The 26956-nt window shown below is 39.4% G+C and overlaps 1 protein-coding gene across 1 annotated transcript in view; it reads right to left on the reverse strand.

The window, feature by feature from the left end:
• Positions 1–5: 5 nt before the first annotated feature.
• LOC128511772 (LHFPL tetraspan subfamily member 7 protein) overlaps positions 6–26956 on the reverse strand; it is a 142428-nt gene continuing 115477 nt past the window's right edge. The window contains exon 3 of the mRNA XM_053484754.1: positions 6–2803. Coding sequence (XP_053340729.1) covers positions 2577–2803 — 227 coding nt within the window. The 3' untranslated portion in view covers positions 6–2576. The remainder of the gene's footprint in view (positions 2804–26956) is intronic.

Consider the following 26956-nt stretch of genomic DNA (forward strand, 5'->3'; position numbering starts at 1 on the left):
GGGTTTCTTCGTTAATGAAACATTTTATTGCAAAGAGAAAAACACACAACAGCAAGTCTTGTTAAGGGTCAGGAGAAACAAACACTAATCAGTTATGAGGTAATATCTCAAAATAGATCTTTCAAAAGGGGATCAACCTTTTTTTTTAAGCATGAACAGCCATCTTCAATAATTATTTACAGCCAAAATCACACAGCAAAAACTAAAATACAACTGATTTACAGAATTCAGAGGTCAGACCTCACACACATTAATTATTATCATTACAGACGAAAGGAATCACTGTACCGAAGGTTATCACAATGACGGCGTCATCTGGGAACGTTTGTCTGAGCGCAAACGTCTCTCTCTATCCTCATTGGTGCTTTTAAAAGTTATACACTCGCTCACAGTTTGGGATAAAATTTGTTCAGGTGGCTTTGTTTAGAGCCAAACGCCACTGCATGCTTAATCACGATAATAAAAGGAAAGTAGAAAGTCTTAAGAGCTGAAGAGTGAATATAGTCATTTAGCAATTCTGAGAACAAATCACACAAAAGGGTAACGAGCAGAAACACAAATAAAGGGCCAAGTTCAGGTTGTTAAGCATCTCATTTTGTGCTGTATTGCTCTTATTATAGTATTTTTTTGTCAGTTAAATGCATCATTGAGAGTAACTGATTAATAACTCTTGTCCTAAAATGACCATGGTGCTCCCTCAGTCATCCCCATTAAATTTTATTTTGTCTTTTTTTCTCCTTTAGTCCCCTTGAAAATTTTGTGTACAGCTTTGTGTAAATTTGCTAGAGTTACCATCTGGACGACTAACAACCAAAGCAATCCCTGTTGCATTTATAGCAAACCAAGACACTCACAGAAATGCACATCACAGGGGGAGGAACTAAAAAAAAAAAGGAAGCATTTACAAAACTACAGTTTTAGCAGAAGTAACCTGATCAAAGGTATTGAAGTCTTTTTAGTCATGGTTTAAAAAAAAAAAAGGCACACGTCGGTTAGGGCAGAAAACTGTTTTGTTTTGTTTTGTATTGTCTCTGTGTTGACTTTGTGTGCACTAATGAAAAAAAAGAAGAAATGCAACACTGATTGGACTGGGATCTTAGCCCTTCCCCATTTAAACAGCAATAATAAAGGCATGATAACAACAGGAACGTAGTAGGAGTCATCGCACTATTGTGATTTTATAGCTTTAGAGCCTCAGTTGTTTCAGATTCCTGCAGAAGGATCTGATTAGCGTCCGTTGTTGTGATTCGCAACGTCTCGAAGGTGCTCCCTGAAGTGAAAAAGTCAGAAGAGAGAGACAGTCCAGATTTATCTACCAGATGCTCAGCCGTCCTGCTCGAGTGCTAAAAGTTTATCAACAGCCAAAACACAGTAGTCTTGCTTATGCTAATCATCCTCTTGTCCTTACACAGCATCGACACGACTTTCAAGGCTTTGAACCACTTTTCATGCAAAAAGTGTTGCATTTGGTTTTTTTTCTTCCTCCCTATCAATAAATCTTTTTAATTACATAGTATTTTATCTTAGCCTTTCTCCTGATCTTGTATAATCCTGAATTTTCAGTTTGACAAAACGTCCAAGGCTTTTAATATTTCTTCTCAAACTCAAAAAAAGTGATGGCACACAGAGAAACACAGGTTTTAGTTTTTAGGTCATTTAAAATTACAACACAAGTTTAGTGGTGAAAATGTCAGTGCTTTTGTTGGCTTTTTGTTTTCTCTTTTTTTTTTCATTAAGTGGTCACAAGCCTCATCTACAATGGTTGGACGTCCATTGACCAGTCACAGCCCAGGTTCAAAAGCAACATACATGTTTTAAAAAAAAAAAAACAAACAAAAAATTCCCATCAGTTTGTGTAATTAATTTTTTAAGAAAAGGTTTTTCTGCTTAGCCTGTTAGCCACAGTGTTGGTTGTTACTGGATAAATATATGGCAGATTTTTCCGAACCCTTTCAGATTTTCATCGGCATTATAAATCCAAAGCCTGAACCATAGTAAAGATGAAAACTTTCCAAGACAAGTGGATCCAAGAACAGAATTTTCCTTGGAATTTTAATTGGTCTTGGTTAGTTGAACATTATTTGATGTTGCATGCTAGATTTCTGAGTTTCTTGCTTTCCTCTTGATGTTTGGAATAATCCCTGATGTTTGGGAGAAAAGTCCTCCTTGTCTTCTCGCATTCTTTGCATCCAGATGTGTATTAGGTAGAACTAGAATGTTTGATTTACCATCAACATAGGTTCCTCTGCTGTTCTTCCGATGTTGCCTTTTCAGTGCATTAAATTGCCATTCATTTGACGTGATTAAAAGCATAAATTAGTCTGCAGTGAGAATTTTTTTTTAATTAAAAGAATCTCCAGAAATTCAAGAAAAAAACACCATGAGGGATGCTGATAAAAGGAAGTAGCTTATCAGATGAAGGAAGACAACGCAGCACATTACACAATGAACACAATGGCTCCTCCGGGCAGTTATTCCAAGGTGGCAACATTATCGTTGTTTGACCAAGAGAAAGAATGGGGCGATACAGATCTTTACAGCTTAGTGAAGATACGATGGGCATGGTAGAGGCGGGTTTACAAAAGTGTGGGTAGTGGGGTGGGCAGGAGGTGCTCTTTTGGGGCGTACTTGGCAAAGAAGGGTAAAAACAGGGTGAGCATGACACCAACAATAGCCAGCATGTAGCCCCAGCCTATCTGGCACTCGCCGGCATAGTAGATGTTTGAATTTCCACAGAAGGATTTGACCAAGTTGGAGTTTAGGCCAAAGGGGTAAACCAGCAAACCCGATGCCATGATGAACACTGGAGAGAGAAAAAGGGGAAGAGAGTTAGTTCTCAGTTGGTATTAATACAATAAGTCATGCAGTATTTTTGGTTTCCACATTTTCAAATGAACAAAAAGAGTGTCTGCAGATGCCAGTGTGTTTTACTTTAAGTGATATCATAGTCTTGTTTTTTTTATTTGTATTTTCTATTTTGTCTTATTTCTGCATCATTCTTTCCAAGCAAGAGCGAACCAAATATGTAAATTGGGTAACACATTTTGGTTGCATACTATCACCCCATTTGAGTAAGTACTGTAGAGACATTCCAAGAGAATTCCTATCGAACTCTCAGAAGCTGCGATACATTGCAATGCATACTGTGGTTTCAGTAAAAGAGTTCTTTGGGTGCGAGTTAAGGCTGGTGGTCATAGGACACAGTGGCAAATTTAGTTAAAGACAAACTTTTTATCAATTTTTTTTTTTTTAAATTCAAGCTCAAGTATGAGCGCTGTCTAAAAGCTCATCTAAAAGTCCCAACCGGGAGAAAAGCATATGATACACAAACTACAGTATACGGGACAAATATAGGGAAAAAATAAAAGCGAACTTGGTAATAGAAAAAGAGTATCCTCATTACTTTAAGCTCATACTGTTTGTGTTTATGTAAGTCCCATTTTCTGCATGAAGCCGAGCTTGCTCTGATTACCGATGCAGGCAGAATGGAGAACGTTTCTTTAATCATACTGTATGTCCATAATCAACGAGTCATCACTGTTTAATAAGGAACTTCATCTCAAACATTCTGGCTTAAGGTGTATCCTTTTCAAAAAGCTAAGAATGAGCTATCGAGTCATATATAAAAAAAGATGTGTGAATATCTTTTTGAAGGTGGCGTCTGGCTGTGTAGCTCAAACAGCACTTTTAACTGATTTCGTGAGACTGTTTTACTATAAAAGCCCTTCGTCTAATCTATGGGTCAAAAACAGTTAACTCAGAAACTAATAACTGCAATGTAGCAGCTCCCTGTTACCTCTGGGTGGCAGTAGAGCACTTGCACAATAACACAAGAGCGTAATTTGAGTCAACAGTTTGCGGTCACAGAGTAATATACCTCCCTCAATGTAACTATGGCTTCTGTCCAGTTACACAAGGGAAAATGTCCAGCAGACCACACACACACACACACACACACTCAGAGAAAACATTGGCAAGCTGAGGGATAAAATCAAATTTCATAGCCACTGGTTAGAAAGCAGACCTTTAAAAAAGAGAAATAAACATTTCATAATGAGGTGAAACCCTTTGGAAGGCGGCGCCAAAGGATGATCGGTTTTCTGTAAAAATTTTGGTTTGTCCCTAGTTAAGCGGTGGAAGCCTCTCGCCCTCTGCCACACGTCAAAAGGTTCTTTAGCAGACTAGATCCACTTACAATCATAGACAGTAGAACTGTGGAAACAAATAACTTAATCAGTGATATTTCTTCAGGGTGATATTCAAGTGATATTTTCAAGTGATATTTTATTACTGAACAAATTTGCAAATTGTCTTCGGTTTCTGCGTTTCTATTACTCAATGCAGACATTTGTACTGAGATGTTACATTTCTCAAAACGTCAATCGAGCATGCAGTTTTTATGGCTTACTTTCAGTAGTCATGGTCAAGAGTGCATTCATGACTGATGCTAATTCCCTTCATATAAAAAGGTTTTTTACAAAATCTGGCCCGGTCGCTCTGTTAATATAAAAAGCCCAGCAGAGTTCATTGCTCTGCAGATGGCCCAGTGTTTATCCGTAGGGGTCTGTAAGTTCGAAGCCTGCCTGCTAAAACTCTTCTCCGTCAGACTGCTGTTTAGCAAGAAATGCAGCAAAAGACTCCTTTATGCACCTTCTTCCCCAAACAAGGCCGACCGCCTTCTGTCCAAATCTGTAAATTCAGAAACCGGTTCTGGCTGCATACCAACACCAGTCTATTCAAAACCTCAATGCGAAGTGCAGAAGGAATGAAAGCAGAATGTTGTTTAGACTGTTTGTCTGAATTCGTGATTAAACTATGAAACGCAGAAAATCAACACAAACAGGGAAGCTGTCCTACAGATACCAAGAGAAGCAGAGATTTGTCACAGTGTAAGGGACTCAGCTCAGAAGTCTGCACATGTTCAAGGAGTCTGGATCAGATAAAGAACGAGACCAACAGCTCAAGTGTGTGTGTGTGTGTGTGTGTGTGTGTGTGTGTGTGTGAGTGTGAGTGTGTGAGTGAATCTAGCGGTTCGTTTTATCCAACTTGTTAAGAGTCCTGATTCACAGGAAGGTCCCACTGTGCAGCATTGATACTCCACTTTATCAGGACCACCCTGGGATCAGCGCTGCGTGGCTTAAAGACTTAAAGAGCTTAAAGCAGTCCGAGTGAATTCTACTCAAACCTCAAATCGTCAAAGTGTCTTTGGGTGGGAGGAAAGCCCAAGAATGTCCCTTATGTAGAGTCTAGAGTCTGGGCTAGGAAGAAATCAACCCCAGCATCTACAGTAGTATGTCATACCTTACTATGTGTGGTAGTTGTCCAGTTGTGAGTCAGGAGTATCTCAGTGGTTTAAGCAGGGCCCTTAACCCTTAACTGCTCAGATCTATAATGAGATAAAAATGTATGTTGCTCTGGATAAGGCCGTCTGCCAAATGTATAAATGAAATATAAGCCATTTGTTACCAGGAAATACATTATGCCTTTATTTGAGAGGGAGGCCTAAACTTACAGGAAGTAGTACTGTACATTTATACCAGCTTGCTCTGGTGCTACCACATACTGTATACTGTATATCCATCTTTTTGAATATGAAGATGCTAGCTTTAGCATATCCCCAGTATGGGCAGAGTTTGAAAACAGTATAGACTTCAGGAGCAGAACTGGCTCTGTGATTTTGTTTGATTTTCTAGGTTTAAGTCTAATCACTTATTCGGTGTAGTCAATAAAAATGTTGTGTACTGATTTTTATCACTCCGTTTCCTTGCTAGCATGGCTGCAAAAATTTACGAGTATAACCCGGCAGTCCAAGTCCAATGGACCAGAAATAAACTCCAGATTGCCTGATTATGTTTCAAAGATGCTCCCGTTCCATCCAACTTCAGATGAGTGTTAAGGGCCTTGATCAAGGCCCAAACAGTGGCGCTAGTGGTGGAGTTTGAACCTGAAACCTTCAACTCAATATTCTGACTTAACCCCCGCCCTCTCGGTCAGTTAGTGGGAAAATTGGAGCACTGACTATGGGGCAGTACAAGCAATCAGCCATGCAAAGTGGTTTAGTTGTAAATGTGAATGTTCAGCCAGATTGTACCTGTCCGTGTTCAATACTTAGGATTTCATCTGAGTCGACGCTAAACACATTAATACAGAGCAGCAAAAAGCTCATTTCTTGCATGGGAGGGTTGGTTAATCGAACATGCATAAGCCTATGGTGGCATTTCGTGACGGGACGCAAATGATACGAGGATGGGATTCACTGGATGGTGTAATAACTCTGCAGACCTGCCTGTGTGACGGAGCTCATTACGGTTTAACCGTATCCCGGATCAGTCCACCAGCGACTTCGAGCCGATCGGTTTCCCATCGCATCTCGTTAAGTCTTATGAACGTTCATGGTCACCGCGAAAATAAATGCTTTGATGCAGGAGGAGAAAAAAAAGATCTTTCCATTTTTGTTTCGTCAGTCATGCTGTGTTGTCAAGTGGCTGTTTGTGTTTCAGTTCAACAGTTCGCCTCAGAGCCAAATTCCATTAAGTCTGACGTCTCCATTCTGTTACCTGTGACTTTCCAAACGATCCACAGGTTTCCTTGTTATTTCTGCTCCACTTCCCACAGATTTCTACTGTACAATCCAATACCACCACTAATACAGTGCAGAGAAGGAAAAAAAAACATTATTACAAGATGATAAAAATAGCCTTCCACACAATCCTAAAGGGATTTTTTTTCCCTATGAGACAGCAGCAGGACTAAAAGAGAGCGAGAGACACTTGCGTGGAGGTAGAGTACTAACATTATGGCTTATTGCTTATGGAAATGCAGTTAAAATGCGATTACAGTGGGGATAAAGAGTTGTACGCACCATAGCCGCAGGGCGGTAAAGTACATTGATGGCTTGCTCTTGGATTTCGCCTCCTAGCTATTCATTCCGTCTTGCATGGCAGGACATGGAGCAATGCATATGTCTAAGAGGGGGTTGATTTAGACGGTTATTGCACATCTTTAGCAATTGGAGGGACTTGTAATAGAAGGTTAGATGCTTTGGAGAACGAGGTTCAAACCCCCAAACCGTGGTCAGTGCTACCCTTCCCCACCCTTTGAAATGACCGTGCTGCTACTGCTACATAAACACCATGCGTTATGAATCAACAATTTCAACAATTCTCCTTGCGCTCACACACACGAATCAATATTTCACAAGACAAACGGAGTCCAACAGCTTGCCCTCACACTTGCGTCCGTGTTGAAGCTCTAGCACGGTTGTCTGATTAAATACTTCACAAGCTTAGTAAGCAAGAGGGTAATGAGGTTTAATTAGCAGCCAGGAACCCGTTGGCCCCCTCCTCTCCAGCTTCTCTGTGAGCCTCTGATCTCTCCCCACACACACACACACACACACACACACACACACACGAGAGCGCTGACTTTTCATACTTCCTCAGACTTTAATAAAGTTTTTAACACTGTCTGTATTAGGCATGGGAAGTAAAAAAAAACATTGTACGATAACCCGATAACCTCATTTCACAGTTTTCCGTATCTACTGACAAATTCCTATTAAAAAACATTACATTGTTTAACACTGGTAGGGAACTGCGATTATTAAACAGGTTGAGTGAAAAGTGTTAGAATCCAATTTGAACCTAACCATCAAAATAACGTTGATTTTTCTCTCGCTTCATTTATTCATTTATTTATTTATTTTTGCTGTCACCGGTTTTACAGGCTGGCTGATGAACTGATCAGATACATGTTTACTTATTATTATCTTATTACACATATGAAAAGTTGAGGGTTGAGGGCCTTGCCCAAGTTTCCAAAAGTACAGTAGCATCTTGGGGTGGTTTGAACCAGGAACCTTTTGAACAGTAGTCGATTGCGTTATCCACTGAGCTAGCCCTGTTCAGTTAAACCAGAGTGGAGGGTTCTATTCCCACCTCGGATCTGTGTGTGTTTTCTTCCCATGCTTGGTGGGTTTCCTCCGAATATTCCAGTTTCCTTCCACTGGGATTGCAGAACTACCGTGTGTGTGTGTGTGTGTGTGTGCCCTGTAATGGATTGGCACCCTGTCTTGGGCATACCCCTCCTTGTGCCCAAAGTCTTCTGAGATAGGCTCCAGGCCCCCACGACCCTGTACAGGATAGGCGGTATAGAAGATTGAATGATATAAAGAGTTTAAACTCACCTACAGTAAATCAAGTGTTTTCTGATGGCTTGCTATAGAATACAATATAAATTATAAAAAAGTCACACACAATAAGATTTGATTTACCTGTTTTTAGTTTTGATCCCAGTGTAGTAGTGAAAACAAAACAAAACAAAAAGTTATTTTCTTACGCTTCCAAAACCACACTTTTACCATTTGACTCCTGGAATTTGGCCGTGCCATCAGGGATGAAGAACTCCATACTGTACATATGATAACCCATCCATTCAGGTCATCAGCTGACCTAATTTTATTGTAATATTACATTGCTGAGCCCAGACCTGACCAACTGAAGCTACTCCAGACCATAACACTGTCTCCAGAGGCTTGTACAGTGGCCGCTATGCCCTTCTTATCCTGATGCCCCCATCGCGCTGAAATAGGACGCCGGACCACATGACATTTTCCCAGAGCTCCGAAGACTGTGGCTGGTTTTGGAGAATGTTTAGTAAAACTGAGCAGGTAATGTTTTTATAAAACTGTAAAAAAAAAATAATAAACTGTACCTTATCACACCCATTATTTACTATGTTTCATTAATTATGTTTACTGCTTTTTATAGCATTTTTTAAAATGTAGAGGACATCCTTGCTTTGCAGCAGTTATTAGCATGTCCCTACGACCTTTACACAGCACTGTACATGAAGTACATAAAAAAAGCACTGTTCTTTAGTATTAACTAATTAAATAATCGAACTATGGAAATGCTAGAGCTGTGTCAAATTCACACTTGAGAGACTCGAACAGAATCACAGAGAAACAGAGAGTAATTCCATTATTTTCTCTCAGGTGTGAAGAGCAGCAATTTGGAAGCTGATATTCTGCTGCAGCGGTGTGCATCAAGTGTGTGATGACGTGGCATCGGAGCATGAAAGTGAAGCACAGCGCTTAGCTCCATCTTAACAAGTGCATGCGAAAATCTCGTACAAAACACACTTGGCAAGGGTGCAGGTGGAATTCCCAGCCTGATTATGAGGGCTCGTATGATAAACAACCAGTGGCTTGTTACTGCTTTAGGATGTGGGTGTCTGGCTACGCTTGTGTATGTTTGTGTGTGTGTGTGTGTTCATGTATCTCCCTTGTTCAGAGATGGCAAAGTGACAGTGAAGCTCCTAATCAAACTGTATTTGGCCAGCTTGTCTTTAACAGAGCAGCAGCTGCGAGTTGTTTGCAAAACTACATTACCCACGATTCCCAGGGCGGCCGTGAAAACAGTAGCACGACGACCTGATTTAGCGGCCTGTCGAGAAACCGTTGGCGGGAAGGCTAACTGTTCCGTAATGAAGTTGGAGTTGATTAGACCGCCGCTGATCATGTCCAAGGTTCTTTGCCCAGTGCTTCACTCCAGATAATGACTTCATTAGACCAGTTCATCCGGTCATGAAGATTACAGACCCTGAGCCTCCGTTCAAATTGGATTAAACCCGAATACGCGTTAGCGCTGGACAGAGACAATAGAACGGGAAGAAAGACCAGTGCGGTGATGATTACCTTCCTGGCTTGTCATAACACGCCCAAATCAGTTGGCAAATCACTGTCTGGATGATTACAGTCTCTGATGTCCTTTAGATGTTACCCACAATTCTCAGGGAGGCACGAATGCTGGCCTGCATTCTAACTCACACGCATACACGCGCCACGAGACATGAGAGGTAACTCAGTGGAGGGCTTCAGAAAAAAAAAAAAAAGCAGAGGCAACTGAATAGCAGGACAGATGTTGTGGCGCTTATCTCGTGTAACCTATGAGCCTGATCTGAGACCAGCAGACCTGCCCACACAAAGACAGCACGCAAACACACCACACACACACACACACACACAGAGGGAGCTAGTAGGGAATACAGAAATTCAGAGCTTTGTGATGACTCTAATACTTTCAGCTTGTTGTCCTGCAGGAAGAACGGGTTTTAATTGTCTGGCGAATGTCTTAAGGCTTTGCTTGGATAATTCAAGATAATCCTAATTTCTCACGATGTCTTCTGTTTTCTTTCTTTTTTTTCTTAAAGAGCCCTCCAAGTTGATGGTGCTGCCACCCCCACGCTTGAACAATTGCTGTTGACTGACGTTCTTCAGGTTAAAAGCCTCCTGCCCTTTTCTCCGTTGATCATTATGGGCAATGAACAAAAGGAAAGGTCTCCATTGTGACAAACCTCAGCCTGTGTTTTTATTTATTTATTTATTTTAAATTCCTCTAGGCTCTTCTTATTTATTCAACAGCCTTTCAGGCCATAGTGATGTATGACTCTCTGAATGGTAGATCTGGTACCTTGACTTTGTTCTTCCCTGCACTTGTTGGTGGTCAGTTGATGGACATTCAGTCTTTGGAAGCGTCTAATACGTGTACACGCATACAGTACAACCTAATAAACATAAAAAGCAAACTTTTAAAATCGATCACACTGACCAAAAGAGCACAAGATACAAATGCTCCAAGGCCACCCGGAGAAAATAAAATAATCCAATATCTATAAAACTCTAATAAATCTTTATTTGTGCACAGAGCCCTCATTCGTTCTTTTTTTTTTTTTGTCAGTGATGAAACGTGTTGACATACAGCATATGCTGAGGGGCCTCCAGAAATGTTGTATAATTACAGCCTCGCCCATAGAGTCGTACATCAAACCGGCTTTTGTTGTCGGTGGCCAAGCACGCTGTTTTTTTTTTCTTGTTTTTTTTCCTTCCCCTTTTCGTTTGCCCCTCATTGCCTATCCACTTGATTAGTGAACAGATGCTTGGTACGCCGAAACGACAAGTGTCTTGGAGGAAAAATGCAAATGTGCTGTTAGAGGCATGAAAATGGTCAGGTTTATAAAAGTGATGAGATTAGAGGCTGTGCTTTCTTTTTTTTCCCCTAAAAATAAATAAATAAATAAATAAAGCTTTATCTATTTAGGTATAGCTGTGGCATTCTCCTCACAATTACTTGTGCTGCTAGACAAGTTTCTGTCAACTGACCAAATACAAGTTGCTCACTTACACTATAAACTAGGACAGGATTTCCACTGGCTTGAAATGTAAAAAAGGGAATGAAACACTTATGGTCATGCAGTTCTAAGAGAATAATCGTGTTATGAGTTAATGTGATGCGGCTTGACAAACAGCTTAATCTCTCGTAATAAAAGTCGGCATTTCAGAAGGGGCTGATTATTGGGCTGCGTCAAGCAAAGAGAACAACTAAGGAGATTTAAAACACTGGAACTGGGTCAAGAAGCCTTCAACACCTGGAAGGGTAGTGGTGAACCGTCAACTTTGTGGAAGTCAAAATAAGAGCATTTCCATACACACACATACAATGTGATGAGAACTCACAGGATTGGGACTAAACGGTTGTGAACACCACTTGTTTTGGCTTGAATTTGCTGGAGAGCATAAACGTTGGGCTTTGGAGCAATGATTGAACCTATTCCAAACTTGAAGCGAAGCACCCATCATGCATAGCGGCCACTGTACAAGCCTCTGGAGGCAGTGTTATGATCTAGGGTTACTTCATTTGAAAATGAAATAAAGTGCTCTGGAGATCATGAGTTCGATTCCTGGGTGATGCTGTAACCTCTCGCAGCCGGAGGTCTATAGAGAGCTGATTGGTCGAGCTCTCTCAGAGGGGAGGGATGAGAGGTACTTCGAAAAGATGTGGTCGTCTGGCGTCACGTGGTTCGGAGGAAGTCTTCGGCCCTCCAGAGTGAGTAGTAGCGTTAATGTGGGAGGAATTGGACACAACTAAATTAGAGAGAAAATCTGGGAAAACTCCTGACAAAAAATTAAGTCAGCTGACGACCTGAATGTACTGAATGACCAGGTTATCACATCTGTGGAGTTTTTCTTCCCTGATGGCCGTATTCCAGAAATCAAATTGTGGTGAAAAATTGGTTCTAGGAGCGTGAGGAATCATGACATGAACCTGATACCACATTGTGTGCTATAATCAAATCGACTGTTTTTTTTTTTTTGCCCAGACAGAGCAGATGTACACTTATTCTCGTTGCCCTTTCCACTGAGATACTGTCTATGCTAAGTTTGCGTAATGGTAGTTGAAGATGTGGTGTTTCTACGATATTACTATGCATTGGCAGGGAGTTATTTCCATTTTTCTATTTCCTTAGAGGCGAGCCAGCTGACCCCCTCGCTCTCCCTCTCGCACACTCTCTTTGACAGTCCTCCTTGACATATAAAATACTTTCTTCCACTGTATGGACGGGCCTGTATTGAGCCGTCTGCCGAATGGTAAATATCAACGAAACCGGATGTTAATATTTACAAGCTGTAACGTCAGGACATAATCTTTAAAAAAAAAAAAAAAAACACCCAAATAAATAGAGAGAGAGAGAAATGACATTACGAATGAGTCTGAATCAATTTAGTCTCTTAGCCGTTAACCACCGGATGTTGACAGGAAATGACAAAATGCAAACAGGGGTATTCCAGAGTGGACCGCTACACCAACGTCACATGCTGACATTATAGATCTATGTCCACGTCTGTTAGACAAGACGTAATTAGGCACGCACGCCCCGCTAATGGCTTTCACATCACGCTGATTAGCCGTACACACATCTCACAGTGCTTTATACTCTATATATCCATTCCATATACAGTAATACATGGCATTTATTGCGTGGTTCTTTAAAATAAGATGTCAGCCTGTTTGCATTTCATGGGTAAATCCAGTTACATAGGTTAATCCAGAAATTATTTATTAAGCGGATTAACGTGTTAGCGTCGACGAGTGGGCCGGACAGGCGACCGGGGGTGGCGTTATTTTTGACTAATCTGTTTGCACCTGACGAATATGCAAACACAGACGAAGAAGGAGAAGATCAACAAAAAAAACATCATCATGCTTGTGGGCGTCGATTTAACACACACACACACACACAAAAAAGTGTGTGACTCGATAGCAATAGCTTAAAAGAATTTTCCTGCGCGAGCAAGCAAACGTGTAAACGTGGCCGCAGGCATGATTCATCCAGCTTCAGGAATCTATTTGTATGCATTAGCTCGGGTTAAATGATCGCACGCGTACGCGAATATGACAGAAGACGCACTACTGTTAAGCGGCTTTATGGTTCACTCGAGCGCCTCGCATTAATCTGGGTGTCACCGACGATCTATCACCTTAATTGCGCACGTTTCCATGTGGCCGTCCGCGGTTTTAATGCTGCTAATTCATTTAGATGTCAAAAGGAAGCGCTCGTCCTTGCTAGCGTGAGAATCTAAACAAGGCACAAAAACGTTGCCGGTGCTGCGTTCGGCTTGAGGTTAAGTCGGAATAACAGACGTCTCAGCAGTTTACTGTATGCAGCGTGGACCTGTTAACACAACGTCGACTTCATAACAAAGTGTGTGTGTGTGTGTGTTGCACAAGTAACAGCTCTATGCAGGCGACTCATTTGCATTCTATCTAACATGGCATCCATAATACAACAGCTGTGCGTCCCCCTGTCTGTGGCTTTTACACAGGTAAAAGCTCATAAAACCACGGGGTTAGTGCCACTTCTAAGTGTTACCACTGTGTGTGTGTGTGTGTGTGTGTGTGGTGAAAGTGTGCTCCCTATTGGCTGATCTCAAGAGGACAAAATCTCTGTCAGGAAGATAAAGTAGTCACACCTGAGCATGGTAACTAGCATTGAGCTAGCATTCATCAGTCTGGAATAAATGTGTGTGTGTGTGTGTGTGTGTGTTTACACCAACATATTTCAACTTTCTCTCCGCTAACCAAACAAAGTGTGTCGCAGTTTGTGATAATATATTCCATACCTGCTTGTGTATATGAAAGCAGCTGGGACAGGCGTGTATGTATAGAAGCATGTATGCATGAATGCGTGTGTGAGTGTGTGTGTGTGTGTGTGGGTGTGTATGGTGCCCAGAGTAATGAATTCCTGCAGGTTTCCAGCAGTGCTGCAGTAATGAAGACCAGCAGTAGCAAAAGTAATGGCCTTGGAATAAATGAAGCATTCATATGGTATGAATGAGACTTGATGTGGTGTGTGTGTGTGTGCTGGTGGAGGGATGTGTGTGTGGGATAGCTGCTAATTTATGTCAGGTCATCTATTGTCAGAGCTCCACACACAATGCCTAAGGAAATTAGAAAGACACCTTGCAGACCGAAAACCATGTGAAGTCAGTTCTGAATGTGTGCGTGTGTGTGTGTGTGTGGGTGGGTGTGTGTGTGAGCTCTCTTTTCACCTTGTTTAGCTTCACTCACTCAGGGTTGTCATAATAACAATAAAAAAAAGCCTCATGCTTTGTTTTGTGTGTGTGTGTGTGTGGGCGGACATGTCGGTCTGTTTTTTAGAGGGCACTACTGTGTGGAAGAGTACGTCTCTGTCCTGGTGATTGTGTTCTAACAGGGATCACCCTGTTCAAAATAAATGTCAAAACCAACTCGCCTACACGTTTATTACTTTCTACTAACCACGGGTGCTTCTCCACAAGGGAGAGCAGACGGAAAGCACCGAAAAATAGCAAGGTTGATTCAAGATATGGCGACTTTCCCACATTCCTGAAATGGTTCCTGAACTTGCCGATTACAACATTGTTGAAGTTTGGTCGGCGGTGTACAGGGTTCGTGCCTCTTCCTAATGGATCGCAGAGTTAAAGAATACGCTGAATTCCTTGGTTAGTGTTGACCTGGACGGCTTTGAGGCGACACTCCTAAAGAAAACTTGTATTTGGGGTGTCCAACCAACATTTCTCAAACTGAAAAAAGCTTAATGGATGTGTAGCGAAATGATTTCAATCAACAGGAAGAAGTCGAACTGCCATGACTCAATGTCCAGACTCGTACAAAGAGGGAAGAAATTGAATAAAATAGCTAAATGCAACCCATGTGCACTTAAGTACTAAATAAAATGCTTTACTAGATAATAAATTTCACCATGTACACTAAGCAGTACCGTTTAAGTACTAAGCAGTATGCTTTAGTAGATAATTATAAATCCCACCATGTGCACTAAACTACTAAACAGTACCCTTTATTAGATAGTAATAAATCCCACCATGTGCACTAAACTACTAAACAGTACCCTTTATTGATAATAATAAATCCTACCATGTGTACTAAACTACTAAACAGCACACTTTAGTAGATAATAATAAATCCCACCATGTGCACTAAACTACTAAACAGTACCCTTAATTGATAATAACAAATCCCACCATGTGCACTAAACTACTAAACAGTACCCTTTATTGATAATAATACATCCTATCATGTGTACTAAACTACTAAACAGCACACTTTAGTAGATAATAATAAATCCCACCATGTGCACTAAACTACTAAACAGTACCCTTTATTGATAATAATAAACCCTACCATGTGTACTAAACTACTAAACAGTACTCTTTATTGATAATAATAAATCCTACCATGTGTACTAAACTACTAAACAGTACCCTTTATTGATGATAATAATAAATCCTACCATGTGTACTAAACTACTAAACAGTACCCTTTATTGATAATAATACATCCTACCATGTGTACTAAACTACTAAACAGCACACTTTAGTAGATAATAATAAATCCCACCATGTGCACTAAACTACTAAACAGTACCCTTAATTGATAATAATAAATCCCACCATGTGCACTAAACTACTAAACAGTACCCTTAATTGCTAATAACAAATCCCACCATGTGCACTAAACTACTAAACAGTACCCTTTATTAGATAATAATAAATCCGACCATGTGTACTAAACTACTAAACAGTACCCTTTATTGATAATAATACATCCTACCATGTGTACTAAACTACTAAACAGCACACTTTAGTAGATAATAATAAATCCTACCATGTGTACTAAACTACTAAACAGTACCCTTTATTGATAATAATACATCCTACCATGTGTACTAAACTACTAAACAGCACACTTTAGTAGATAATAATAAATCCGACCATGTGTACTAAACTACTAAACAGTACCCTTTATTGATAATAATAAATCCGACCATGTGTACTAAACTACTAAACAGTACCCTTTATTAGATAATAATAAATCCGACCATGTGTACTAAACTACTAAACAGTACCCTTTATTGATAATAATAAATCCTACCATGTGTACTAAACTACTAAACAGTACCCTTTATTGATAATAATAAATCCTACCATGTGTACTAAACTACTAAACAGTACCCTTTATTGATAATAATAAATCCTACCATGTGTACTAAACTACTAAACAGTACCCTTTATTGATAATAATAAATCCTACCATGTGTACTAAACTACTAAACAGTACCCTTTATTGATAATAATAAATACTACCATGTGTACTAAACTACTAAACAGTACCCTTTATTAATAATAATAAATCCTACCATGTGTACTAAACTACTAAACAGTACCCTTTAGTAGATAATAATACATCCTACCATGTGTACTAAACTACTAAACAGTACCCTTTATTGATAATAATAAATCCGACCATGTGTACTAAACTACTAAATAGCACACTTTAGTAGATAATAATAAATCCCACCATGTGCACTAAACTACTAAACAGTACCCTTTATTGATAATAATACATCCTATCATGTGTACTAAACTACTAAACAGCACACTTTAGTAGATAATAATAAATCCCACCATGTGCACTAAACTACTAAACAGTACCCTTTATTGATAATAATAAACCCTACCATGTGTACTAAACTACTAAACAGTACTCTTTATTGATAATAATAAATCCTACCATGTGTACTAAACTACTAAACAGTACCCTTTATTGATGATAATAATAAATCCTACCATGTGTACTAAACTACTAAACAGTACCCTTTATTGATAATAATACATCCTACCATGTGTACTAAACTACTAAACAGCACACTTTAGTAGATAATAATAAATCCCACCATGTGCACTAAACTACTAAACAGTACCCTTAATTGATAATAATAAATCCCACCATGTGCACTAAACTACTAAACAGTACCCTTAATTGATAATAACAAATCCCACCATGTGCACTAAACTACTAAACAGTACCCTTTATTAGATAATAATAAATCCGACCATGTGTACTAAACTACTAAACAGTACCCTTTATTGATAATAATAAATCCTACCATGTGTACTAAACTACTAAACAGTACCCTTTATTGATAATAATACATCCTACCATGTGTACTAAACTACTAAACAGCACACTTTAGTAGATAATAATAAATCCTACCATGTGTACTAAACTACTAAACAGTACCCTTTATTGATAATAATACATCCTACCATGTGTACTAAACTACTAAACAGCACACTTTAGTAGATAATAATAAATCCGACCATGTGTACTAAACTACTAAACAGTACCCTTTATTGATAATAATAAATCCGACCATGTGTACTAAACTACTAAACAGTACCCTTTATTAGATAATAATAAATCCGACCATGTGTACTAAACTACTAAACAGTACCCTTTATTGATAATAATAAATCCTACCATGTGTACTAAACTACTAAACAGTACCCTTTATTGATAATAATAAATCCTACCATGTGTACTAAACTACTAAACAGTACCCTTTATTGATAATAATAAATCCTACCATGTGTACTAAACTACTAAACAGTACCCTTTATTGATAATAATAAATCCTACCATGTGTACTAAACTACTAAACAGTACCCTTTATTGATAATAATAAATACTACCATGTGTACTAAACTACTAAACAGTACCCTTTATTAATAATAATAAATCCTACCATGTGTACTAAACTACTAAACAGTACCCTTTAGTAGATAATAATACATCCTACCATGTGTACTAAACTACTAAACAGTACCCTTTATTGATAATAATAAATCCGACCATGTGTACTAAACTACTAAATAGCACACTTTAGTAGATAATAATAAATCCCACCATGTGCACTAAACTACTAAACAGTACCCTTAATTGATAATAACAAATCCCACCATGTGCACTAAACTACTAAACAGTACCCTTTATTAGATAATAATAAATCCGACCATGTGTACTAAACTACTAAACAGTACCCTTTATTAGATAATAATAAATCCGACCATGTGTACTAAACTACTAAACAGTACCGTTTATTAGATAATAATAAATCCTACATGTGTACTAAACTACTAAACAGTACCCTTTATTGATAATAATACATCCTACCATGTGTACTAAACTACTAAACAGCACACTTTAGTAGATAATAATAAATCCCACCATGTGCACCAAACTACTAAACAATACCCTTTATTGATAATAATAAACCCTACCATATGCACTAAACTACTAAACAGTACCCTTTATTGATAATAATAAATCCTACCATGTGTACTAAACTACTAAACAGTACCCTTTATTGATAATAATAAATCCTACCATGTGTACTAAACTACTAAACAGTACCCTTTATTGATAATAATAAATCCTACCATGTGTACTAAACTACTAAACAGTACCCTTTATTGATAATAATAAATCCTACCATGTGTACTAAACTACTAAACAGTACCCTTTATTGATAATAATAAATACTACCATGTGTCCTTAACTACTAAACAGTACCCTTTATTAATAATAATAAATCCTACCATGTGTACTAAACTACTAAACAGTACCCTTTAGTAGATAATAATACATCCTACCATGTGTACTAAACTACTAAACAGTACCCTTTATTGATAATAATAAATCCGACCATGTGTACTAAACTACTAAATAGCACACTTTAGTAGATAATAATAAATCCCACCATGTGCACTAAACTACTAAACAGTACCCTTTATTGATAATAATACATCCTATCATGTGTACTAAACTACTAAACAGCACACTTTAGTAGATAATAATAAATCCCACCATGTGCACTAAACTACTAAACAGTACCCTTTATTGATAATAATAAACCCTACCATGTGTACTAAACTACTAAACAGTACTCTTTATTGATAATAATAAATCCTACCATGTGTACTAAACTACTAAACAGTACCCTTTATTGATGATAATAATAAATCCTACCATGTGTACTAAACTACTAAACAGTACCCTTTATTGATAATAATACATCCTACCATGTGTACTAAACTACTAAACAGCACACTTTAGTAGATAATAATAAATCCCACCATGTGCACTAAACTACTAAACAGTACCCTTAATTGATAATAATAAATCCCACCATGTGCACTAAACTACTAAACAGTACCCTTAATTGATAATAACAAATCCCACCATGTGCACTAAACTACTAAACAGTACCCTTTATTAGATAATAATAAATCCGACCATGTGTACTAAACTACTAAACAGTACCCTTTATTGATAATAATAAATCCTACCATGTGTACTAAACTACTAAACAGTACCTTTTATTGATAATAATACATCCTACCATGTGTACTAAACTACTAAACAGCACACTTTAGTAGATAATAATAAATCCTACCATGTGTACTAAACTACTAAACAGTACCCTTTATTGATAATAATACATCCTACCATGTGTACTAAACTACTAAACAGCACACTTTAGTAGATAATAATAAATCCGACCATGTGTACTAAACTACTAAACAGTACCCTTTATTGATAATAATAAATCCGACCATGTGTACTAAACTACTAAACAGTACCCTTTATTAGATAATAATAAATCCGACCATGTGTACTAAACTACTAAACAGTACCCTTTATTGATAATAATAAATCCTACCATGTGTACTAAACTACTAAACAGTACCCTTTATTGATAATAATAAATCCTACCATGTGTACTAAACTACTAAACAGTACCCTTTATTGATAATAATAAATCCTACCATGTGTACTAAACTACTAAACAGTACCCTTTATTGATAATAATAAATCCTACCATGTGTACTAAACTACTAAACAGTACCCTTTATTGATAATAATAAATACTACCATGTGTACTAAACTACTAAACAGTACCCTTTATTAATAATAATAAATCCTACCATGTGTACTAAACTACTAAACAGTACCCTTTAGTAGATAATAATACATCCTACCATGTGTACTAAACTACTAAACAGTACCCTTTATTGATAATAATAAATCCGACCATGTGTACTAAACTACTAAATAGCACACTTTAGTAGATAATAATAAATCCCACCATGTGCACTAAACTACTAAACAGTACCCTTAATTGATAATAACAAATCCCACCATGTGCACTAAACTACTAAACAGTACCCTTTATTAGATAATAATAAATCCGACCATGTGTACTAAACTACTAAACAGTACCCTTTATTAGATAATAATAAATCCGACCATGTGTACTAAACTACTAAACAGTACCGTTTATTAGATAATAATAAATCCTACATGTGTACTAAACTACTAAACAGTACCCTTTATTGATAATAATACATCCTACCATGTGTACTAAACTACTAAACAGCACACTTTAGTAGATAATAATAAATCCCACCATGTGCACCAAACTACTAAACAATACCCTTTATTGATAATAATAAACCCTACCATATGCACTAAACTACTAAACAGTACCCTTTATTGATAATAATAAATCCTACCATGTGTACTAAACTACTAAACAGTACCCTTTATTGATACTGTAATAATAAATCCTACCATGTGTACTAAACTACTAAACAGTACCCTTTATTGATAATAATACATCCTACCATGTGTACTAAACTACTAAACAGTACCCTTTATTAATAAAAATAAATCCTACCATGTGTACCAAACTACTAAACAGTACCCTTAATTGATAAAAACAAATCCCAACATGTGCACTAAACTACTAAACAGTACCCTTTATTAGATAATAATAAATCCGACCATGTGTACTAAACTACTAAACAGTACCCTCTAGTAGATAATAATAAATCCCACCATGTGCACTAAACTACTAAACAGTACCCTTAATTGATAATAACAAATCCCACCATGTGCACTAAACTACTAAACAGTACCCTTTATTGATAATAATAAATCCCACCATGTGCATTCAACTACTAAACAGCACACTTTAGTAGATAATAATAAATCCTACCATGTGCACTAAACTACTAAACCCTTTATTGATAATAATAAATCCCACCATGTGCACTAAACTACTTAACAGTATGCTTTACTAGATAATAATAAATCCCACCATGTGCACTAAACTACTAAACAGTATGCTTTACTAGATAATAATAAATCCCACCATGTGCACTAAACTACTAAACAGGACTCTGAGACTGAGGCACAATGTTGAATATCAGAGTAATAACACTGGAAAATGTTCTACCGCCTACTGTGCAAAGTTAAACATCTGGAACTGAAAGCAGCCGCGCTGTAGGGAGCGCAGGGAGTGAGCAGGAGTGTAGAGCTAAAGTAAATCGGATACAGAGAGGCAAGGTTATAAAGGGCCTTAGATGTTAACACTAATGTTTTGAACTGAATATGATAAGGCACCAGAAGCCAATGCAAGTGAGCAAGAAGATGTGGTCTGATAATTTAGAACGCATAATTACCCTGGCTGCAGAATTCTGTCCAATTTATAATCGATGCAGCAATTTATTTGAGATGCCAGACAAGCTGGAATTACAATAGTCTGTGCGAGATGTCACAAATAGACTGCACTGACCAAAATCTCTGCTCTTCACTGAGAGAGAGAGAGAGAGAGAGAGAAGGGCGTCACAAGAGCCTGGCAATATTACACGGATAAAACAATCCAGAACATATTGTTTATATGTGCTGTAGGTAAAAAAAAAAAAAGAATGTCCACAGACACTTTATGATGGTTTGGCATGAGTTTTGCAAACCAGAACTTTTGGTTGTGCAGAATAACAGAATACATTAATGAGAGTAAAAACTTATCTTTCTATAAACTCTATATGATCCCCTATACACTAATGCACTTATCCCAGGGAATCACTAGTGCTTGGATACCGTAAGTACTGGCTGCTTCATGTCTGAGATTCTGCCCTCCAGTCGAGGTCAGGACTGTACAGGAGATGTAGCAATAACTTCCAATTGAGGTCCTGTAATGCGCAACTGGTGTTGGTGAATGATGTGTGTTCTTCAACAAGTTGGTGACAAGTTTTCAAGGATGAGCTCCACTCGCTAAATGTTCACGGAAACGACCTCAGAGAGAAGTCAAAACCAGAATCTCCAATCAAACACAACAGAGAGTAAAGTACTAACTGATCTCTACACTACTTATTTAGTATCATTCTTACTTTTATTCTGTTCAGATCAGTAATGTTCAGAGTAGGTTTTTACACTCTCCTCTGTCTCCACAGAGGATAAGTGCCCCTGGGGCAACAATCTGCCCTGTTCCATACTGTATGAAGTCATAAAACTGAAATCAGTTCTCCTGGTGAAACAGTTCATGTGAGCACAGTGGGGCAGTGCTGAGGACGTTTCGTCCCTGAGTGAAGAGGAAGACATAAGACAGCTGAGACGGCCTCTTCACCAGCACACAGTCACATGATAATATATTCGCTGGGAATAGCATCACAACATCTGTCTGTCATCACTGCTCTCTGTCTCACCTTCCCCATGTGTGTGTCTCACTCTCTCTCACTCTTTCTCTCTCTCACCTCGTTTCTCACTCACCGTCTCTCTCTCCCTGTTTCTAATTACTCCTCTCTTTCTTGTATTGTATCCAATATTCTGTGTCTGCACCTCGCTGTTGTTATTCGTATCACACTTCACCATGCACAGTCTCCAGTTTGTCTTTCTTTTTGTATCTATTTGTTTCTCTCTCTTTCTTCATCTGTCTCTTACTCTCTGTGTCTCTCCAGCACTCTTTGTCTATCACCCCATCTCTCACTCTGCACTCTTTGTCTATCTCCCCTGTCTCTCACTTTCTGTCTTTCCAGCACTCTTTGTCCATCTCCTGTCTCACAAAGAGTGCAAAGAGTGACTCTGTCTCTCTAGCACTTTTTGTCTATCTCCCCTGTCTCCTTCTCTCCATGTCTCTCCAGCACTTTTTGTCTATCTCCCCTGTCTTCCATCTGTCTTTCCAGCACTCTTCGCTATCTCCTCTGTCTCTCACTCTGTCTCTCTAGCACTTTGTCTATCTCCCGTCTCTCACTCTCTGTCTCTCCAGCACTCTTTGTCTATCTCCTTTGTCTCTTTCTCTCCATGTCTCTCCAGTCCCCTTTGTCTATCTCCCCTGTCTTTCATTTGTCTTCCCAGCACTCTTTATCTATCACCCCTGTCTCTCACTGTCTTTCTAGAACTCTTTGTCTATCTCCCCTGTCTCTCACTCTCTGTCTCTCCAGCACTCTTTGTCTATCTCCCCTGTCTCTCACTCTCTGTCTCTCTAGCGCTTTGTCTATCACCCATGTTTTTCACCTTCTTGTCTCTCCATCACTCTTTGTCTATCTCCCATCTCTCACTCTCTGTCTTTTTAGCACTCTTTGTCTATCTCCCCTGTCTCTCACTCTCTGTCTCTCTAGCGCTTTGTCTATCACCCATGTTTTTCACCTTCTTGTCTCTCCATCACTCTTTGTCTATCTCCCATCTCTCACTCTCTGTCTTTCTAGCACTCTTTGTCTATCTCCCCTGTCTCTCACTCTCTGTCTCTCCAGCACTCTTTGTCTATCTCCCCTGTCTCTTTCTCTCCATGTCTCTCCAGCACTCTTTGTCTATCTCCTCTGTCTCTCACTCTGTCTTTCCAGCACTTTGTCTATCTCCCCTATCTCTTACTCTCTGTCCTTCCAGCCTTCTTTGTCTATCTCCCCTGTCTCTCAGTTTCCGTGTCTCTCCAGCACTCTTTGTCTATCTCCCCTGTCTTTCACTCTCTGTCCTTCCAGCCCTCTTTGTCTATCTCCCCTGTCTCGCACTCTCTGTCCTTCCATCACTCTTTGTCTATCTCCCGTCTCTCACTCTCTGTCTCTCCAGCATTCTTTGTCTATCTCTTTTGTCTCTTACTCTCTGTGTCTCTCCAGCACTCTTTGTCTCTCGACCCTGACTCTCACTTGTGTCTCTTTCTGTCTCTTTGTGTCCTGTCTTTCTCTCCCTGTTTCTCCTGCTTGGTCTGACTCTCTGTCTTTGTCCCCTTGTTTCTCTTTGTCTTCCTCTTTTTGTCATTCCACTCTGTCTCCTTCTCTTCCTGTCTCTCTTCAGTTCCAGTAAATACTGTTTTATTTGCATGAATGCTATTAATCACATTGTACACAAATTTTGCACATTTCTGTCAGTCTTTGTCTCTATCCATCTCTGTCTCACTGTCTGTCTCTGTCACACCCTGTGTCTCTCTCATTTTCTCTTGTAGTGTCATATTTGTGGTTAATGGTGGCTCTTAAAGTCTGCCCTCACTAATGGGATCCCATGAGGGACTCTATACACACACACACACACACACACACGCACACACACACAGAAATGAAATATGCCGCCCTCTGATGCACTCACACACACACCTGCTTCCCTCTGTCTCCCTGCGTGTGTGTGTCTGGCAATGAATTCTCTGATGTGTAGTCAAACACACGGCCGCCTGTGATGCTGTTTAAACATTAAAGACTCTGCATCCAAGAGTGTGTGTGTGTGTGTGTGTGTTTTAGAACAACAAAGACCTTCATCTCAGGCTAGATTCTTGATTCTCGTGAAAGAGTCTTGCTGTGTGTGTTTGTGTGTGTGTGTGTGTGTGTGCGTGTGTGTGTGTGTGTAAGAGAAACACGGCACACAACTGGTCTTACAGGCGACTGATGTAACCAGTATCGGATCAGTATATGATATCTATCTGATATCTGATGTCCTACTGATACCAGAAAAAAAATGGGATTGCTTTCCACACACACACACACACACAAACACACACACACACACACACACACACACACACACACAGGAATTTCAGCTCTTTGTTCTGCAATTCAGTTACTGGTGTACAGACAAAAACAATGCAGAGAAAGACACATGTTCATCATTGTTTCAAGGTATGTGTGTGTGTGTGTGTGTGTGTGTTAGATGTGTTAAGTGGAGTGTAATTTGCTCTCGGCTACATCCTGCGTTGATGGTGGAGAGAAGAGCGTTTTTCTCGCTCCACAAAAATGGTGAAAGGAATGATTGCTTTTAGAGCTAGAGGTCACTAAGGGGAAACACACACACACACACACACACACACACACACACACACACAGTCGGCGCATCACTCAGATCCAGTGTCCATTCTATGAATGCACTCGAGGCCATGTGTCAAACTGAGCTACAGGAGCCGGGGGTGCATGCTGTTTGATTTCACAGTGTGTGTGTGTGTGTGTGTGTGTGTGTGTGTGTATGAGTAAAGCCAGCAGTGTGGCCTGTCCTAAGGTCCAATCTTTGAGAACCGATGCCATTACGAGCTATCAAGTCAGGACAGCGGTGCAGGCCTAATGGAGCTGTTATCTTCCAACCAGGTGTGTGTGTGTGTGTGTGTGTGTGTGCGTGTGCGCCCTGGAGTGCTCTTTTATGATAGTCACTGCTGCAGAAATTACAGCACTCGTAGCTGAAAATTACAGAAGGTTTACAGTGTCCCCCCGAGTTTACGAGACGAACAGGGTCCCAGCGCTCTGAATGTGTCCCTATAATTTGGACATTTAAGAGACGCATACGAGAACGGAATTAAAAATAAATAAATAAATAAATTTTTAAAAAGCTCTGTAGTGCTGAAAATGTCTGGCGTGAAACATGTACTGGAATCTTCACCATCATCATCATCATCACATAAAAGACGTACAGACGGACGGGATTCTGCGATCTGATTGGCCGATCCTTTGATTGACTTTATAAACGCTTAAACACACACAAACACACATGCTTTGTTATCTTTTTTCTGTCTCTTTCTCTCTGTTTATCTTTCTCCTTCTTTCTGCCTGTTAGTATCTCTCTCCCTCTCTCCAATTCTCTCTTTCCCTGTCTCAGTACATGTTTCTCTTTCATTGACTCTGTCTCTCTCTCTGTTACTCTCATTCACTTTTTCTTACTTTCTCCCTCTTTTTCTTAGTCTCTCTCTCTCTCTCTCTCTCTCTTTCTTAGGCTCGTTTCTCTTTCCCAGTCTCTACATCTGTTAGTCTTTTTCTGTCTCTGGTACTTTCCTTTTTCCTTTCCTGTTTGTCTCCTTCTCTTTGTCTCTTTGTCTTTCTGTTTTTCTTTGTCTCTCTGTGTTTATCTTTCTGTCTCTCTCTCTTTGTGAATGATACTAGTTAAAAAGTTAAAGGTTTATAGTGAGAGGGAGTGAGTGAGCGGGGCACCATGGCCTCTAAGGCCAGAGCGGAGACACTGTCATCAGGTGGAGGAGGTGCCGCTAGCGGTGGAAGGGGCAGGGTGGGTGTGAGAATATCTAATCTGCCTCCCAGATGAACGAGGCAGTGAGCTGTCCACACGGAGCTCAGGGGGGCGACTCGGCCGGGAGACCCTGAGTGCTGCATCACAGGAGAGCCAAGGAGCAGGATGCAGCACAGCACACACACACACACACAGACATACCCATAGACATTAAGGAGCAATTCGCAATTTTTTACAATACGCTACTTGCACGCAGACTCGTTACGTACTTCCGCTTTGTTTTGGAGTTTGGAGGAAGTGTGCACAGTTTTCCTTCAGAAGTGGACATTAGAAAACGCTGGCTTGTGAACATACGCTAAGACGATTTTTGTCCCACCAGCAATTCTAAGGTTTGCAGTAAACATTTTAGCAGTGATCAGATTATTGAACCGCAAACACCAGAGGCACGAGAAAAAGTTAGTAACTGGCGCTATACCAGTGCTTTTTGCCTGGAATGATTACGGCGG

Source organism: Clarias gariepinus, chromosome 24 (assembly GCF_024256425.1).
Source record: "Clarias gariepinus isolate MV-2021 ecotype Netherlands chromosome 24, CGAR_prim_01v2, whole genome shotgun sequence".
NCBI classification, from domain to species: domain Eukaryota; kingdom Metazoa; phylum Chordata; class Actinopteri; order Siluriformes; family Clariidae; genus Clarias; species Clarias gariepinus.